Source organism: Lissotriton vulgaris, chromosome 11 (assembly GCF_964263255.1).
Source record: "Lissotriton vulgaris chromosome 11, aLisVul1.2, whole genome shotgun sequence".
NCBI classification, from domain to species: Eukaryota; Metazoa; Chordata; class Amphibia; order Caudata; family Salamandridae; genus Lissotriton; species Lissotriton vulgaris.
In genome coordinates, this window is record NC_141699.1 from 393,249,740 (window position 1) to 393,269,539 (window position 19,800).

The 19,800-nt window shown below is 50.2% G+C and overlaps 1 protein-coding gene across 1 annotated transcript in view; it reads left to right on the plus strand.

Moving 5' to 3' along the window:
- Nucleotides 1–2,260, plus strand: part of LOC147679852 (small ribosomal subunit protein uS3mA-like) — a 163,580-nt gene extending 161,320 nt beyond the window's left edge. The window contains exon 4 of the mRNA XM_086943413.1: nt 1,202–2,260. Within this exon, the coding sequence (XP_086799539.1) occupies nt 1,202–1,485 (284 nt within the window). The 3' untranslated portion in view covers nt 1,486–2,260. The remainder of the gene's footprint in view (nt 1–1,201) is intronic.
- Nucleotides 2,261–19,800: the final 17,540 nt, after the last annotated feature.

The following is a 19,800-nucleotide window of genomic DNA, read 5'->3' on the forward strand; positions in this document are numbered from 1 at the left end:
GGAAAAATAAAGGTTAAAGGGACATTCTAATTAGGTGAAAATATCAGTTAGAACATACTATTCTAGACAAGCAACCCACTGAAATTCACCAGTTATAGTTATCTCAAGTAACTATAACTCAGCCCCTCGCCATCTGCTGCTAATTACCCCACATATTACATCACTCGTGACATGATTTGTGACATCATTGATAACATGACTGCAACATCTGAAATGACATTATTGATGACAAGACTGTGCATAGCGGGGATGCGAGATATAGTTACCTTAGGGCACAAGTATTTTCTTTTGATAACTACAACTGGTGAATTACAGCAGTTTTGTTTGTTTAAAACTATAATGTCCCTTTAACATTTAATTATTTGGAGGAAAAAATATAAATGTATTTAATCAGCTGAAACGTGTTATGGTGGCTAACTACCTAACTAAGCCCACTGGGACGCAATTTCATGAAATATTCAGTGATCAAAAGCTTTATTTTTTCCAAATATTTGTAAAAACTGAGTTGCCCTATCAGCGTGTGCAATCCTAGAAATAGTGCTTACTTAAGGCACAGTTGGTTTGTGTTCCACGCAGCATCTTTCACCTTCAGTTGACCATAAGAATTGATTGCATTTTTTTTATCTACTTCTTAATCCGCATTAATGCCCCTTGTCCTTCATGGTCTTTTACAAGGCTAGTAGCCAGTGGTCTCTCAGCATAGGGTCTGCCATAAAGATAATCCTTCAAGAATAGAATGTGGATCAAAGAACATTTTCTCGACCTCTTTTAATTATTGCATCCATTACTGTTTGGTGTGACCTTAGTGTGCAGCCATTTCCAAGATATGTGAATTTCTACGTTTTCAAAGAAAAAATGCCTTCATGTATGCATGTGGTATATGTAAAATACATATTTTAAATGCAATTTAAAATGTAACTAAATATCAAATCAAAAGTTAGATTAGAGTATTGGTAAATAAGTTTACTGTGAAAAATGTTGGCTACCCTTAACAGTTACAATATTTACAGCAGTGTAAATCAGACTACTCTGTTGGACATAAGGTGACCCTCTTAGTCTTCACATTTCAGTTGATATTATGAATCTTCACAGGGCAAGAAATTCACATGTATCCCAAGCTGAATTTCCATTGAAAATATGTTGATACTTTTAAAAGGAAATGAAGGTGCACATAAATTGAAGATTGTGTCCTTTTTTGTAGGTAACCTCGATGGAGAAGGAGGAGCTGCTGAACGAACTGTTGAGGATGTTTTCATCCGCAGGTTCATATTTGGGACATTTCATGGCTGCCTCGCCAACGAGATTGTGATAAAGCGTCGGGCCAATCTTATCCTCATCTGTCCGGTCTTTATTCAGAAGATACCACCTCAGAAGTTCTACTTCCTAATTGGATACACAGAGACACTGCTTTCCTACCTCTACAAGTGTCCAGTAAAAATGGAGGTGCAGACTGTGGATGAGAAAGTCATCTACAAGTATTTGTAAATACAGCTTGACGTGAAGTATGTTAATTTGAAATGCTTGATCATAGTGTCTGGAAAACCTTTTTCAGAAGGTTTTTGCAAATACTCCCAGATTAAATAAAATGGGTCATTGGTAGTGCATCTTGTGTAATGCATTATAGGACATGGAAGAACTTACCCTACAAACTAAGCAGCTCGCCTTCAAGAATGCCCTTGAACACCTGGGATTTCAAGGTTCAGATACTGTTATGAACTTTGTTTCTTTTCTTTTCATGATTAAGTGGTGATGCATTTGCCCTCCTTGGATGTCCTGACTTGGGAGCCAGCCTTATTTTTGTGTTGTGTGTTGCCAATGACAACTGGGAATCCTTTTTTGAAGGACACCATCAGGGCAACATTTTGCATATGAAACCCTTTGTTTTAATGTCATTGCATATAATTAGATGCATTCCCCAGCTAAGGTTCTACTGTGCCCAGACACGTTTTGCCTTTAAAGTCACATTGTGCCGTCTGTTTGAATGGTGGAGTTAGATTTTTCACCACACTGATTGTTGGATGACATATAAAGGAAATTGTTTCTTCCACTCAAAGTGGGAGCAGGACCTAAGCCCTTTTCTACCGGTACAAAAAGATCTATGATGTTTTGGAACCCATGGTGAATTGTGGAAAGCAGCAGCAAGCCACATGTCCATCTGCAACAGTTCAGCATTTACAGCTACACGAACAGCTTGATGAACTCCTCCTAAATGGAAACAATGAAAAGTAAAAAAATAAATGATATATATGGTACCAAAGAATAAGGAGTGTCGCTCTTAGCGCTGTATAAGCATTTTCTAAAGCTGTAAAGGGGGACAGTGATTGAAGAAAAGGTAAAAGGTTGATGCTGTGTAACAACAAATGCTGTGCACTACTTTGCTGATCTTGTGTTTTGCTCCTTGCCACAACGAACACAACTGTGAATAGAAATGTGTTTACCTTTGCCTTGCTTAGCTTGGGAAGTCATGTCTAAGGGCCAAATGGATGGAGTATCCTTTCCACTGTATTGAAGGTCCGCCTGCCTCATTTAGAGTTGGGCAGACCTTCAGTATGTCTTTGGCGGAGAGTACTCAATCCCTGCTGCTGACATACACCTCCGACTGCCCGACAGAGTAAGGGACATCAAAGGTTTGGCTATTTCACTTACTTGAGTGGGCAGTTTTCACACTGCCATGCCATTTAAAACATTGTGGTAAGGGGCAGTGAAAACTTGTGACCCCCCCCCCCCACGCCATAGAAGAAAACCTCCATCGCGAGGGATGTCATTGCTTTTTTGTTTTTTTAAAAGCAAAATTCCGCTTTGGGATTTTCTTTTTGAGAAGAAATTGAGTGTGCTGTATGGCTCCGTTATGTTGACTGAGCCGTAAGTCAGACTTTCAGTGCATTGATGAGAACCGCTGGATAGTTTCTGCCAAATTTAAGAGTTGTGTTCTGGGCTGGTGAACATTTTACTTCATCACCATGACGTAGTAAATAGTGCCCACAGTCATTCGCTCCCCCTTGCACATTTACTTTTGCCCATATAATGATTACTCCAGACACATTGTTTATGGGTAAAGAACTGCTGCAGGTTTATTTTCATACAACAAGAGTATGACGTTTTAGTGGGTTATCTTACAGGCGATCCAGGGCAGGCAGCCCCTCGCTGCGCCGCCCGCCTTATGAGACAGCCGGCACGGTGGGTCGACGCCCGGACAGTGCAGCACCTTTGCAGATCCTCTTCCAGATCACGTGATCAGGTCTTATACTCCCGCCCCTTTCAGGGCGGAGCGTGGTATGGCACACCCCCGGTTGGTCAGGCCCCACAACCGCCCGAAGGACTAACGGGGCGCCGTCGCGGTTTTCCCGGAACCTCCCTGCGGCTCCAGGTCTTTGGCTCAGGCACCCTTACTGTGCCAGGCAGAGGTACCCTTACTGTACCAGTCTGCCGCAGAGGTACCCTTATTGTATCCGTCTGCCTCCAAATCGCCCTGTAACTCCGCCACAGCTCTGGAGGAGGCTATCGTCGATAACCGAGCCCCCACCTCAGAGTTTCCAATTTTCATCCTGCAGCTTCAAGTGCCTCCTGCACATCAAGGAGAACATATTCATCTCGGCTTGGATAAGTGCACACCATCTTTTCCATAATAACCTTCCACTCTCCTGTGTCAGTGCATTCCTGATGGACTCCAAGCCTCTCCGCTGCAAACTGTCGTGAAGGGACAACTTACGCAGTCTACCCTGCTTGCTGACTTTCGATCGGTCACCGCTGCCCGGTCCCTGTTATCCACCTGTGAGTGCCTGATACTTCCACCAGTACTGGTGTCGGACTACCCGATTCTGTGTCATCTGCTTCGTTGTAGTCCCTTTGGTGGTTCCGCTGGGACACTTCTATATCCCTGCAAATACTGCGTCACGCACTATTGCCCTTGAATGCCCTTCCCCGTCCCTCGAAGACATCTGACAGCCTGATGCCCCCTCGCAGCTTAGGTGAATCGCATTTGGGCCCAGCACACCCAGCTAGTGTTTGTAACATATATCTTCCTTAGAGTTGCCTGTTATTATGAGTGGCTAGCCCTGTCCTGTCAATTTATTTATGTATTTATTTTTTAAACTTATAAAGCGCAAACAAATACCACGAATGGTGTCTCGGCGCTGAGCAGACAGAGAGGCACCTCCTGTGCATTATTGAATGAATAGCCAAGTATTCACTTGCTTTCTAAAAATCATCAGTGATGAGCTGCTTTTTATATGGTGGGGCAAGGTATTCCAGAGCTTCGAGGCGGCTACCAAGAAGCGTCTGTCTCCCCATGTAACTGTTCTCACCCGTTGAATGCATAGGGATGAGGATGAGGCAGATCTTAAAGCTCTCTTAGGGACATGCACCAGCAGTGATTCCCTAAAAAAGTCAGGTCCTTGGCTATTCAATGCTTTGTAGATGATACATAAAGCCTTAAATTTGGTTCTCTTTTTTACTGGGAGCCAGTGTAGTTGGTAAGCGATAGGGGAGATGGATGAGAACTTGGGAGTTTTGGTCAAGATTCGTGCAGCAGCGTTCTGCACCATTTGTAACTTTTTAAAAACCTGCTCCTGGGCATTCAGCAGAAGCCCATTACAGTAGTCCACCTTGGATAACACCAAGGAGGACATAAGGGTTTTCCCCCCAGACAGGGGAAGGAAAGGTAGCAACTTTTTCACTTTTCGTAGCGTGAAAAAGGAAGAGGAGACTACTGCATTAGCATGATTGGTGAAACTTAGTTTGTTGTCAAACAACACTCCTAGGTTTCTGACCTTTGAAACTGGGGTGGGTGGATTACCCATTTCTGGTGGCCACCAGACCGGGGACCAAGATGGTTTTAGGTCTCCAAACACCATTACCTCGGTCTTATCGGTGTTTAGTTTTAGACAATTACTGTCCATCCAGTGACTAATGGCTCTCATACCTGTCTGAAAGTTGGCTGCCACCTCGCTCCCATTTTTATGCACTGCTAACACCAACTGAGTCACCTTTTGGTGACTATCTTACCATGTGATATGTGACATGTGCAGGGGTGTCCCCTTGTACCTGCCATGTAAGAGGGGGGAACTACAAGAACGAATACTTGCCCCTTCTTGAGCCGTGGGGATGCCACTGCACTCCTCCTTTAATCATTGTCGCAACCTATGCTCTGACCCCATGTTCCCCTCACCTGCTTGTCCCTCAACCCACGAAAGCCTGGCTATAGGGCGGGTCTTTTTGGCTGTCGAGGATCCATCTCTTGGTGCATGCTAGCCCCGTAACATATTACATTAGTTGGACAGCCCATTGCCTGGCCGCAAGCATCTCCATCAAGCATATAAGGCCAGTTTGCGATTTGCTTAGGCAACATCCCTTTTAACTCTATGTAGAGTATCTCCTCATGTTTAACATTTGTCCAAGTCGTCCCCTTTTGCCTGGCCTTCGTTGTACCCTATGAATCTTTTAACAAGCACCCTATACAACTGTATCTACATGTTGTGCAACCTCCACTGCGTGTCAACCCTAGCTGTTGAATTTTGCCTGTTAAAAAATTGCCTGCCAACCTTGGGACCCTTCAAGTGAAATCAGCCAAACCGACCGCCTACCTGGCCCTAAACGCACCAACCTGTGTCCAGTGAGATTAAGCCAGTTAGTGGCTTTGTTGTATCAGCCAGACCTGACGCCGAGCCCACTTAATGGTCTTATTGGGGTCAGACTGGAAGAGGTGTGTGCGGCTGAAACAGGCCCAAATTCTGTGCGAATCACTCACGCATCCTTAGTGCCAATGGACTTGCGTATAAGACACTGGTGATTCTGTGATACAACTTAAGTGAATGTCTCAGCGTGGGCCAGAATTTAGGAGGTATCGGTGGGATTATGCAGGCCCAACTAATCCACAGGGCTACCCAGGGTGCTCATGCAATGTGCTGAAGATTGACTGATATTTCCCCACTATACCATTGCCTCACTATATTTACTACAACAGGAGCACTACCTCTACAACCAGCCTGTCTGTTGTCCTAGTCCATGCATCTTAGTTGCATCAAATTAAATAAGCTGCCAGATCGCTTTCTTGCGTAGCCCACCTAGAGCCAGCCGCCCTCATCCATGGCTGCCAAGTTTCAACTGCCATGTGTGACCTTTCCATCCTTTCGGTGTACTAAGAGTGACCTTTAACAGACTAAGAATGACATTTTCTTGCTAGCAATAAAACCATGAAGATGAGGGAGACCCGCTATCACTGATTCCGCCCCTTTGACCAACAAGAACTCTAAGAAGCCCTGGTTTAAGGTTGTTCATGAGAGATATTCCCAATCTTGGAGTGTGCATGCGTGAAACTGACATATATACAATAATTTGGGAGTCAAGGTGCCTGGTAAGGAAAGAGCCTGGTGTAGCTCAGATGGAGCAGAGTATGACCAATATCACAGTCAGTCTGAACCGCCTGGCACCGTAAGTACAGGAGATGGGCGCATGCAAGCTACGCCTTGCGCGATCCACAACCCTTCTGACGGGGGAGCTGTCTCGATCCGGCCTCGCCTCATACTGCGCGTGCCACTCACTGACCCATGGTGTCATCATAAGGTGCACCCCAAAGGCCCCCCCCCCCCCCTCCCAAGCAGCGGCTGCCCCTAGGGAGAGCACTGCCCTCCCCGGGGATGTGATGCCCGGAACTGCCTCTCTTGCGCACAGGACACCACACAGGCGAAAAACCCCAATATGGCTTTTGTGTGATAGTACTGAAAACACCACGGATCTGGGGTGGTCTGCTAGGCGTGTTTTGACCATTCTAAAATTGAAACCCCTGCATTTCTGAAAGGGAGAACAATCCATGAAAACAGCCCCTAACCAGCATTGGCCGGTAAGCTTATCGCTTACTCTATGCCAGGATCAGAGCCCATTACTTGCGCTCCAGTTGATGTACAAGAGAACTCATTCATTATTGCATGTGGGATGCATGATATGCCCAGGCACACAATGTTTAAAAGAAAACGCATTAGAATACTGTCAAAGGGCAGCAAGATTTGCCCCCACTCTGGCATTGCTAACCGAGCGAACACCCCAATTAATTTCCCAAAAATTCAACAAATAGCCCAAAATCATCATTTTAGGAGAAAACAACCCATTATTGCACATGAACTACCTTCTCTGCTCAGAATCACCAGTTGATTTCCAATGTATTACTTCCATGGGGCGAAGCCTGCGCGGCCCTCAAACCGGGACAATAGTGACTCCTGGGGAGGACCTGGGTGCCACAGCCCTCACTCACTGCCCCCCCCCCCAAACCCCCACAGCGTGCATGACCCTTATACCTGTTGATAGTTCCAGTGGCCCACCCATGTGGGTCGGGCGGTTCTCCAGCTCTATTCCTGCATGTGAGACATAAAACATCCATCAGAAGCCCTGCCCCCCCCCCCCATACCAATATATATTTTATGCAATGAGGCAGGGGCCCTCAATGCCCCCACGTTACCAAGGCCAAGCCTGTTTGTCAGTCACGAGAACTAGCTTGCCCATATTACACTCTCCGGAGTAGTTAGGTGTGGCTCCCACTTGCGCACCGGCAGGGGTAGTAGTGTTGTGTCTTGAAACTAAGTCAGTTATTCAGATGCCAAGTCCGATGCTGACCATTGCACTTTGGTGTGTTAGGTTTAATATCACATCCTAACTCTTCCCCTTACCATGCTACCCAGAAACCTTCCTCATCCCAGACCTTCAAACTGACCTCAAGTTCTCCTCCTTTCAGATACTTCCAAATATAAGTTTGAGGCATGTGGGCTGCTGAATTCATATCTGTGCATAGATCGCCGCCTAGTGTTGGGTCCGGATGATTGCACATTGTTGTCCTGGAAGAGTCTTCGAAGTATCACAAGATAGGTGGCTCCTCCCCTGGACTACAGTGCGCATGGGCATCGACTCCATCCTCAGATTGTTTTTTTCCGCCATTGGGTTCGGATGTCTTTAATTCCCTCTTGTCGGAATCGATAGGAAAACTTTCTTGAGACCAAAAGGTCTTTAGTCTATACGTCGGTATTGTCTTGCGTTCGGCTTTACTTCTTCTAGCTCGGCTCCGAGCCGGTTTCTGTACTTCCGCGTGCTCTCGGCGCGGAAGGCCTAGTCGACGCTCCTGACTTATCGACCATCCATCATGGACCGAAGTCCATTCAAGAGATGTCCGGTCTGTAACTCGAAGTACCCCCACATCGACGTCCACCCGGTGTGCAACAAGTGTCTGTCGCCGGACCACGATGAGGCCAAGTGTATGGCCTGTTCACGCTTCAGGTCCAAGAAGACACTTAAGCTCCGACGAGCTGCGCGCCTGGAGGCCCAGCAATCTGCTCCGGCGCCTACGGACATTTTCGGTGCTGGGGATGTCGAGGAAGTATATATCCAGGACGTTTCAGAATCTAACCCCGCGTCGGACGTCGAAGAAGACTAAGACGCTGATGCTGAGGTGTTCGAAAGCGAAGAAGTCGTCGAGGAGGTAGGAGACGACAACAGTGCCCTCGGGGCCATGGAGGATAGCTCGGACGAGGAGCTCCCTCAAACTGACTCTGGGGCCGTGCCTATCTGTAAGGCTCAGGTCGAGGGATCGCCTTCGGGCCTTACCCAAGACCTCCATATGGGTTCCACGGCCCCGCCTTCGGGCCCGGCCACGGACATTGTTACCGAGCCACTCCCGGGCAAAACGAAACCGAAAGTGAACCCTACGGTCTCGACGCCAGATACTGCGCAGGTGCAAGTATCGAAACCGAAAGTGCGCATCGCATTAGTCTGATCGAAAACGTCTGAGGCTTCGGCGCCGAAGAAACCGAAGATGGCTGTCAAGCCGAAAGGCCAAGTCAAGGGTGTCGAGACGAAGTCTGCCGCGCCGAAGACTAAAGTGAAGGTGGTCGATACTGGCGCGTCGGCGCCGAGGACGGTCGACGCCGGCAAGGGCCTTGTCGACCCGAAGAAGACTATCGACGACCTGAAGAAAACTCTCGGTGACCGGAAGAGGCGACTCGATGACCCGAAGGTCCTCTCTGCCCCGCGTCCGCACGACAAGGCCAAGGGCGCTGCGCCCCGAGAGTCGACTCCGAAAGTGGCCTCGAAGGACTCGACTCCGAAAGTGGCCTCGAAGGACTCCGCTGAACCGGCGCGTCCATCCGCCGCGTTCACCAAAAAGGTGACTGACTCCCTGCAGCGCATCAGGGACGGCACCGCGGCGATCGAACCGAAGGACCCTCCGCCTGCGAAGCCTGTGGAGAAACCAGTTAAGGCGTCCACGCCGATCCTCTTTACCTTGCCGCCTAAGACGGCGTCGAAGGCTTTCGCTCCTAAGGCAGTGGCCGGCGTGCCCGAAAAGGTCTCCTCGGCGCCTTCGGTGGTCCACGGCCCGCGACCTCGACAACCTTCGGAGGAGGAGCGTCAGGAACACTTCATCGATGCCGAAACGGGCAGGCTTTCCCTTCTGTATTGGAAAATCACCCCAGAACCCCAACTGGAGTCTTACAAGATCCCTCTCAAGAAGAAGGACTCTGCTTGCTCTCCGGGCTTGGTGGAACCCCTTTCACCACAGACTCATGATGTGTCGCCCACTTACTCCGATGTGGACGCTGGTGAGGGTGATTAGGAGGCTGAATACAGTTATCCAGTCTATACAGACCCTGAGGATACAAATGAGCCCTGGGCAGCTGGTGGTGACCCTGGAGATCCTCCTTCAGGACAAGACCCTCAACTCTTTTCTGCAAAAACTTCACCTACTGAAGACTCTGCTGCTTTCAATGCCCTCATTGAACGGGCTGCTAACAATCACAATGTCCAGCTGCATGCTGACCCTGTGGATGTGGATTTCCTCTTTGACACTTTTTCAGTATCAGAAAAGACTGTAAAAACTCTGCCTATGCTAAAAGGTGTTTTAAAGCATGCTGCTGAGATCTTTAAAGAACCTACCAGGGCGAGGGTGATAAACCCTAGGATTGACAAGAAATACAAGTCGGCGCCTACTGATCCTACCTACATTAAAGGACAGTTGCCTCTGGACTCCCTTGTCGTCTCGAATGCCCGGAAGAGGGCCAATTCTCAGACTACGGGTGATGCTCCTCCCCCAGACAAAGAATCCAAGGTCTTTGAGGCTTCGGGGAAGAGGGTAGCAGCACAGGCAGCCAACATATGGCGCATCTCTAACACACAGGCGCTTCTAGCGCGCTATGACAGGGCGCACTACGATACACTAGAGACCCTGTTGCAACACCTGCCTGATCAATACAAAGAAGAGGCTGAGATGCTGATTCAAGAGGGGAAGCTAATCTCCAACGCTTCCATTAAGTGCGCTCTGGACGCAGCCGATACCGCTGCCAGAGCTATAAACACCAGTGTTATGCTTCGGAGACATGCCTGGCTGAGAATCTCTGGATTTAAGCCAGACATCCAAACCACCATCCTGAACCAAACGGTTAACCCGGATCACCTGTTTGGCCCAGAGGTTGACACCACCCTAGAAAAAATGAAAAAGGACACTGACACTGCAAAATCCATGGGTGCCTTACAGTCCCAGCAGTTTCGGGGTGGGTCCTTTCGTCGCTCCAACACCAGAGGCGTCTCAAGGGGTCAGCTTTCCCAATCCACGCAATACTATAAGGGCAACACCCAGACTACTTATGCCAACAAGAGTCGAGGTGGATATCGCGGCAACAGCGCCAAGGGCAGAGGACGTGGCAACAACAGCTCCAGGTCCTCTACCACCAGCAAACAGTGACGCCTTGTCACTGCCCCCCGACCACACAACACCGGTCGGGGGGAGACTCCAGCAGTTCCTGCCCGTCTGAAAGTCCATCACCACGGACAGGTGGGTCAGAAAACGTATCCAATACGGTTATTGTCTGGAGTTAACATCCACTCCACCCAACATGCCCCCAAGGCACCGTCCTATGTCGGACGAGCACTTGCACTTATTGCAGCAGGAGGTCACCGTCATGCTGCAAAAAGGGGCAATAGAGCTCGTGCCTATGCAAGAAAGAGGCACAGGGGTCTACTCCCTGTACTTCCTAATACCAAAGAAGGACGGGTCCCTCAGGCCCATCCTGGACCTCAGGCCACTCAACTACTACATCCTGTTGGAGCACTTCCATATGCTGACCCTGCAGCAAGTGCTCCCGTTGCTCAGGCAGGGGGATTTTCTCGCAACTTTAGACCTAAAGGATGCGTACTTTCACATTCCACTGCACCCTTCACACAGGAAATACCTCAGGTTCACCATCCAAAACCAGCACTACCAATTCAAGGTTTTGCCTTTCGGTGTCACCACGGCACCCAGGGTGTTCACAAAGTGCCTGGCGACAGTGGCGGCACATCTCAGGAGACGAAACATCCACGTCTACCCCTATCTGGACGACTGGCTCATCCAAGCGAAGTCAGCCCAGCAGTGTACCGCCCACATGTCCCACACCATTCACCTCCTGCACGATCTGGGATTCTCACTGAATTACCCAAAATCCCACCTCCAGCCCGCCCACATACGGCAGTATCTGGGTGCTACCATAAACACTCTGGCGGCCACAGCACAGCCAAATTCAGTGAGAGTCAGCAGCATTCAATCGCTGATCCAAAAATTCAGACCTCAACACTCGCTTCCAGCAAGAGTGTTCATGCAGTTGATGGGCATGATGGCCTCCTGCATTTCCATAGTCCCGCACGCGAGACTACATATGCGCCCGCTTCAGGAGTGCTTAGCACGTCAGTGGACTCAGGCTCACGGGCAGTTGAAAGACCTAGTGTTGGTGAGCGGTCGGGCATACAACTCTCTGCATTGGTGGAATCCACGAAACCTTTGCAAGGGCCGACCGTTCCAAGAGCCTGTGCCACAGATCATCCTGACGACGGACGCTTCTCTCCAGGGATGGGGAGTGCATGTACTCCATTACACTGTGCAGGGACTATGGACGCAACAGCAAAGGAAGATGCACATCAATGTTCTGGAACTGATGGCGATCTTCATGGCACTAAAAGCCTTCAATGTACATCTGTGCAACAAGGTCGTGTTGATCCGGACGGACAACATGACGGCAATGTACTACATTCAAAAGCAGGGAGGAACACACTCTCCGCAGCTGTCTCATCTGGCTCAGAGCATGTGGAAGTGGGCCATTCAGAGGAACATCTTCCTCATGGCAGAGCACCTCCCGGGCAAGGACAATCATATGGCGTACCTGCTCAGCAGGCACAGCCACCAAATGCACGAGTGCGAGATACATCCATCAGTTCTCCAACCGTACCTCCGAAGGTGGGGTCATCCAGAGATCGACCTCTTTGCCACAAGGGAGAACGCAAAATGCCAAAGCTTCGTTGCCAGGTTCCCACACCCACAGTCGCAGGGCAATGCTATATGGATGAACTGGTCAGGCAAATTTGCGTACGCTTTTCCCCCAGCACCTCTGATACCGCTGGTGGCATGCAAGCTCAGGCAGCACTCGATGACTTTCATCCTGGTTGCTCCAACGTGGGCTCGCCAACCATGGTACACCACGTTTCTAGAACTGTCCGTGGTACCGCATCAGAGGCTACGTCTCACACCCAGCCTTCTGACGCAGAGCTGTGGCGACATTCAGCATCCAGATCCGCAACAGCTCAACCTGGCGATCTGGCTCCTGAAGTCCTAGAGTTTGGCTACCTGCACTTGCCTTCTGACTGTATGGACATCATTCGGGAGGCAAGGAAGCCCACCACCAGAGCATGCTATGCGGCAAAATGGAAGCGGTTTGTCATTTATTGTGCAGACCACAACATTAACCCGCTAGATGTTTCTATTCAGAATATCATCTGTTACCTTTTCCATCTGTACAAATGTAATCTGGCCTATGCTTCCATTCGCATTCATCTATCTGCAATGGCCGCTTATCTCCAGAATAGGCAGCACCTCTCCCTCTTCAGGGTGCCTGCCATTAAGGCTTTTCTGGAAGGACTCAAACGAGTCATTCCTCCGCGGACTCCACCAGCTCCGGAGTGGAACCTCAATGTGGTCCTCACCAGGCTGATGGGTCCTCCCTTTGAACCACTGCATTCCTGCGAGATTCAGTTCTTGACGTGGAAAGTGGCTTTCCTCATAGCAATTACATCGCTACGGAGGGTTAGTGAATTACAAGCCCTAACTATCCAAGAGCCATTTATTCAAATTCATTCCAACAGGGTAGTGCTTCGCACTAACCCTAAATTTCTTCCCAAGGTTGTGTCTCAATTCCATATCAACCAGACTATTGAATTACCTGTTTTCTTTCAAAATCCCGAGTCATTGGCGGAGCGGATGCTCCACACCCTTGACGTCAAAAGGGCCCTGATGTATTACATCGATAGGACCAAGGATTTTAGGGAAACTAAGCAACTCTTTGTCGCCTTTGCACCACACCACAAAGGTAACCCTATTTCCAAGGTTGGTATTGCTAGGTGGATCGTTAAATGTATCCAGATCTGCTATCTGAAAGCAAAACGTACCCTTACCATTCCACCAAGAGCCCACTCCACTAGAAAGTTGGGGGCCTCTATGGCATTCCTTGGAAACATTCCTTTGGAAGACATGTGTAGAGCAGCCACATGGTCTACCACACACACATTTACAAAGCATTACTGTGTTGATGTGCACTCCAAACAGCAAGCAGCTGTAGGGCAGGCTGTTCTCAAAACACTTTTCCAAACTGCTGCAGCTGGCACGGGCGGCCGCCGCTAATGGAGAGACTGCTATGTATTCTATGCACAGATATGAATTCAGCAGCCCACATGCCTCGAACCGAATATTCTACTTACCAGTATGCATGTGTTCTTGGCATGTAGGGCTGCTGACATTCATATCGCCCGCCCTCCTCCCCGGCGCCTGTAGCAGCTGCACAATTCACATATACTTCTAGCATGGTCATCATTTACTGAGTTTCACTCCATCTTGGCCACAATGGCTAAAAACAATCTGAGGATGGAGTCGATGCCCAAGCGCACTGTAGTCCAGGGGAGGAGCCACCTATCTCGTGATACTTCGAAGACTCTTCCAGGACAACAATGTGCAATCATCCGGACCCAACACTAGGCGGCGATCTATGCACAGATATGAATGTCAACAGCCCTACATGCCAAGGACAGATGGATACTGGTAAGTAGCATATTCGTTCATGCCCTTTCCATTAACTGCAAGAGGCCTTTTATTAAGGCAAGTTCCGTACCCCTTGCAATGGAGGTGTCTTCCCATCGTGTTCTTGGGGTTAGAGTCTACCTTTTATTTGCCGTATTATCCTCTTACCTATTGTTGGTACTCTTTTGTAACATGTACATGTCATTGTTATCTTGCAACACACTGTTTTCTACCTCTTACCTTGTGTTTGTTTCTGGTACTTGCATAAGTGCCACCCTTACTTACGTAGCGTTTGTTCTTGTGCATGACTGTCTGCCATGTATTGCAGTCTTATACCTCTACTTGTACTTTATACTGTTTTGTAACTTGCACCCTTGTCAGGTTTTTCCTCCTGTGCAGCCCTGTTTGGAGTGTCTATGATAGGTGACTGGTCCCATTGCAAAGCGCTCAGACATCTTCGATTAAAGTTAGCGCTATAAAATTCCCTTAATTAAAACCAAAATAAATGTGTGCTGGCAGACATGTCCCTTCACACCCATACAAGCTTCAGCAACCCCACTGTGCTAAAGTGCCTTATCTGCTGCCGCCACTTAGTGCCTGGATATACACCCTCTTCTACACTGAAGTTGACTCAATACAGCAGTGGCCTACAGCACCATGAACATGGAAATGGTGAAAATGTCCCCCATCCTGTTGAAGTGTCACACATTATTACACTGAAGAGTAACATGTCACACCTGGTTATCTACCCGTGACTGCTATGTAAAATGATTGCAACTGTTCCTCACAGTAACCTACATCCTAATATCGGTGTGAAGCCCCCCCAGAGCCTCTGAGGCAAACTTGTGCTATCTCGGAGTCAGAAAATCTAATGCCTGGGTCAACGAATGAAAGTGATCATCACTGGACTCACCAAAGAGGGGCATAAGGGAGGGTGGAAGCTGGCTTAGGCCTCATGCTTATTCCCGCTAGACAAAGTTTTCAACAGCACCTAGCACTGCTAGCACCGCTTGAGTTTAAATCCGAGATATCCAGCACCAGACACAACCCCATGGTTTTTAAATTGACCGCCGTCGCCCATAGCACCGCTGAAGCTTGCTGATCCTGACAGATCCAGGTATTCCCATTTCACAAGGAAGACATTTGCTGCAGCTAGGGGCACTCCAGGCGGCCCGACCGTGAACCCTTTTACAGTGGCTCCGCTCCGAATTTAAGCAAGTTACTCCCCATAGTTCAAACTATGCTTTAAAATATCCAGTGCAAAGCTCGTGGTCAATCAGCTGCCAGCTGTCCTGACGCTGAAGTTCTGCTAGGAATCCACGCTCCCGACAGTCTCCTATGTAGTCCGCTACTAATATACGTTATGACAAACAATACCTTCCTGGTTTCCGATTGCTATAACTATGTGCTCCACCGTTCGCAGCCTCGAAGAAAGGAGAGTGCATAGCAATGATTATCAAATGGCCCCGTGGCCAACCAGAGATGGCAATAACAACCAAACGCTGGAAATGTAATGTTTGGCAAAAGTCCTAACTTAACGTAGACTGTCAATGCCAATGTTCCCTCATTGTCGTGGCTGGAATTTATTAACTAGAAAAGTCACTCAGTCATTGGGTCATTGAATGTCACTCGTAATTACACTTAGATGATTAAAACGTCACACAAAAGCATCTGAAACCAAGTCGCCTATGTCGATGTCTAACGCCCCGCCCCCCCAAGGGATGTCCACCTAGCATCGGGGGGGGGGGGGTGCAGAACCGTGTGGGGACCTCCTGCCGTAGTGCAATCCAGCTGAAAGGCGTGGGTGGAGGGCACTTGCGGCTCCTTGAACGAGGCTAGGACCAGCTCCATAGGCGCTTCAGGCGGCGGTGGGGACATGCAGGCAGAAACCCGCCGTGGCCTTACGACTGCTGCCTCAGCTAAACACTTAAAGCAAGGGCTGAGGAGCTGCACCTTCTCCCTGGTGGACACCAACCCATGCAAATACGACGATGGCTACGTTGAAAAGATAGGGCATAGGAGACGTAGGGTGTGTACCATCATGCGGTGCAGCATGTGGTGTGTACAACAGTACCCACACTGAAGCGGGGCAGTAGGCCTTGCACATGACCATCTACCACATCGCTGCACTCACGCTGCTACTAGCGCAGAGTATTTTAATGCTTCCTGGTTTTGTATTTGGGTTCGTTTTTTTGTTCTATTCATCCCTGCTTTTAGCCTGCTTGCCTGTAGCCTGCGCCCTTCTCTCCCCTTACCTGCATTTAAAAAACGGCATTCTCTGCCTGACAAGCAGCACCATTTCGGTGGGTCCGGGTCCTGGGGGTCATTTTGGGCGCCATCTTTCTTTGGGACACCTCAGCCAGCGGCGGCCGCCATCTTGGAGCGGACTCGCACGCTCAGGGCTGATTGGAGCGCCTATTTAAGGCGGGCCTTAGCGCTGTGCTGGTCAGACCATCTACCACATCGCTGCACTCACGCTGCTACTAGCGCAGAGTATTTTAATGCTTCCTGGTTTTGTATTTGGGTTCGTTTTTTTGTTCTATTCATCCCTGCTTTTAGCCTGCTTGCCTGTAGCCTACGCCCCTCTCTCCCCTTACCTGCATTTAAAAAACGGCATTCTCTGCCTGACAAGCACCACCATTTCGGTGGGTCCGGGTCCTGGGGGTCATTTTGGGCGCCATCTTTCTTTGGGACACCTCAGCCAGCGGCGGCCGCCATCTTGGAGCGGACTCGCACGCTCAGGGCTGATTGGAGCGCCTATTTAAAGTCGCTCCCTCACGCGCAGCGTGACGCGCAGGTGGACGCCTTCGCTTAGCCTGAGTCGTGCCGGAGTCCTGCCCGTCTGCGCCCGTCAGCGTCCTGGAGGCGACGGGGCGGCGGGGGACGCCGGTCCGGCGACACTCTGGCTGAGATGATCTGTTACACCTCTGCGATGTTGCGGGATATGCGGGGCCACTCTAGCTCCTGCCGTTCCGTCTTCCCGGGGCGATTCAAGGGCAAACGCCATTGTCCGGGTTGTGGCTGGACGCCTTCCTGGACCCATGTCAATGTTCCTCGTCCTGCAACGGCTGGCGCACAGCATCTTTGTTTGCTGCTGAATACGAGGTCGGTAGGTTGCCATGCCCTGCATATTTACGATCTTCTTGTTAGGGAAAATCCCCTTTGCCTGCTACTTACCGAAACCTGGTTGGGAGAGGCTTCCAATCCGGATGTCTTCTCAGCCATTCCTCCGGCGTATAATATCTTCCGGCAGGACAGAGTGAAGGGCAGAGGCGGGGGAGTGGCGGTAGTGGTGAAAAAGAGCGTTTCCTGCTCAGTTCTTCCCCTTAATTCCATCGGGAGCGCTGAGTCGCTCGCCTTCACGCTCAGACTGTCCCCGGGCCAGGCTCTGAAGGGGTTGTTGGTTTATAGACCACCAGGCCCTTTGGGTTCTTTCCTGGAAGATCTGCAGACAGCTGTCTCTGAGTTGGTGCTGACCTCACAGCACTGCGTCATGGCCGGTGATTTCAACTTCCACCTTGACGTAGCGGACGACCCGGATGCGGTTAAACTGTTGGATATCACATCTCCACTGGGTCTGATACCGTTCGTGTCGGGGCCAACTCATGAGAAGGGGCATACCCTGGATCAGGTGTTTTCGTCTGTCCCTCTTATGGAGGTTGACACCCTGCCGGTGCTCTGGTCCGATCACAGGCTGATCAGATTTTCGGTGCTGGAGAGTGCGCGGCCGGATAATAGTGCTTCGGTCTTGTCTAGACCGGCCTCGAGAGCGCTGCACAGAGTGACACCTGACATGCTGGAACAGGCGCTTCTGGATCACCCTTGTCATCTTTCGGGCGATCTGGATAGCGACACTGAGGCTCTGCAGCTGTGGCTCATTGATAGGCTGGACGATCTGGCCCCCAAGGCAGCCCCCCGATCCACGGTGGCACGGCAATCTGCACCGTGGTTTACGGAGGCTCTTCGTGTGGCTCGCAGCCAATGCAAGGTGGCCGAGAGGGCCTGGCGACGTTTGTATGATGGGGAGGCTAAACTCGCCTACAAGGCGGTGAAGGCCTACCATCGGGACATTCTGGGAGCTAAGAGGGACTATTTGGCTAGGAGGATCGAGGCATCCGCGAACTCCTGTAAGGAGATCTTCACCATTGTGAAGGAGTTCACGACCCCTAGTTCCCAATCGCCCCCTTTAGTAGCTTCGGATACGTGGGCAGGTGATCTTGCCGGCTTCTTTACTAATAAGATCAAGGCGATTCAGGCCTCCTTTGTGGAAGGACCGGAGGATGGAAGCGGCGTCACCGGGGCTGGGTGCGGACTTCCGCACACACCGGCGGCGGTGCTGTCTGATTTTCCTGCTGTTTCCAGCGATGTGTCCAGGCAGCTGTTGGCCAATTTGAAATCTGGCTCGCCACTTGACCCCTGCCCCGCCAGATTCTTGGCTGGGATGGCGGAGGTGGTGAATCCGCTGGTTAATCCCATCCTCAACGCCTCTCTGAGGGAGGGGAGGGTCCCTAGCTCTTGGAAAAGAGCGATGGTGATCCCCCTCCTAAAGAAACCGGGTCTCGACGCCGAGGCTCTGGCCAATTATAGGCCAATTTCACTTCTTCCGGCCCTCACGAAGATCACGGAAAAACACGTCCACGGTGTCCTGTCACGCTTTCTGGAAGCTAACAATCTGCTCCACCCATCTCAATCCGGTTTCCGCCCTAATTTTAGTACGGAAACGGCATTGCTAGAGGTCACTGAGATCATCAGGGAGACTCTGGATGTCGGCGGGAGGGCCATGCTGGTCATGTTAGATCTATCGGCGGCCTTCGACACCGTCCCCCATAGGGCGCTCTTAGCAAGGCTTTATGACATCGGCCTTAGGGGGACGGCGCTCAGGTGGTTTACATCCTTCCTTGAAGGCCGCCGCCAGACGGTCTGGGTTTCCCAGAGCTCTGCCGAGATGCCGCCATTGGGAGTTGGGGTTCCACAGGGGTCTGTGTTGAGCCCCACGTTGTTTAACATCTTTATGTCCCCTTTGGCGGCCTTGGTGGAAGCATATGGGGCCCAGATCGTCTCCTACGCCGACGACACGCAACTCCTCTTCACATGCGGGAAAGACCAGGAGTTTGATGGAGGGAGAATTCGGGACTGTCTTACATTGGTCTTTGACTGGTTCCAACGGAACAGTCTAAGGGCCAATTCTAGCAAGTCCGAGGTTCTATTCTTCGGTTGCGTTGTCGATCCGGAGTGGCAGCACTGGTGGCCGTCCGACATGAGCCCTCCTGCACAGTCTTCCTTGGTGGCTAAAAATCTGGGTGTCAAGCTGGACAACCAGCTGTCGCTGCGAACACATATTCTAGGTCTGGCTGGCACCTGTTATGGAATTTTGAAAATGCTCCGTAAATTCCTGCCCCTGCTGTCTGAGGAGCACAGGCGTATTACTGTGCAGGCTCTCGTCGGCTCTAGGCTAGATTATGCTAATGCCCTCTTCCTTGGCCTCCCTGATTACCTAGTTCAGTGCCTACAGGTGGTACAGAACTCTGCCGCCCGGGCTATCTTTGGCCTGCGTAGACGAGCCCGAGCTTCCGGGCTGCTACAGGCGCTACACTGGCTGCCTATACGGAAGCGGATCCAGTTTAAATCCCTGACTCTGATGCACAAAGCCCTGTTTGGATCAGGGGCTGGATACCTGCGGCGGAGACTGGCCTTTTATCGACCAGTCTGCTCCTTGCGCTCGGAATCCC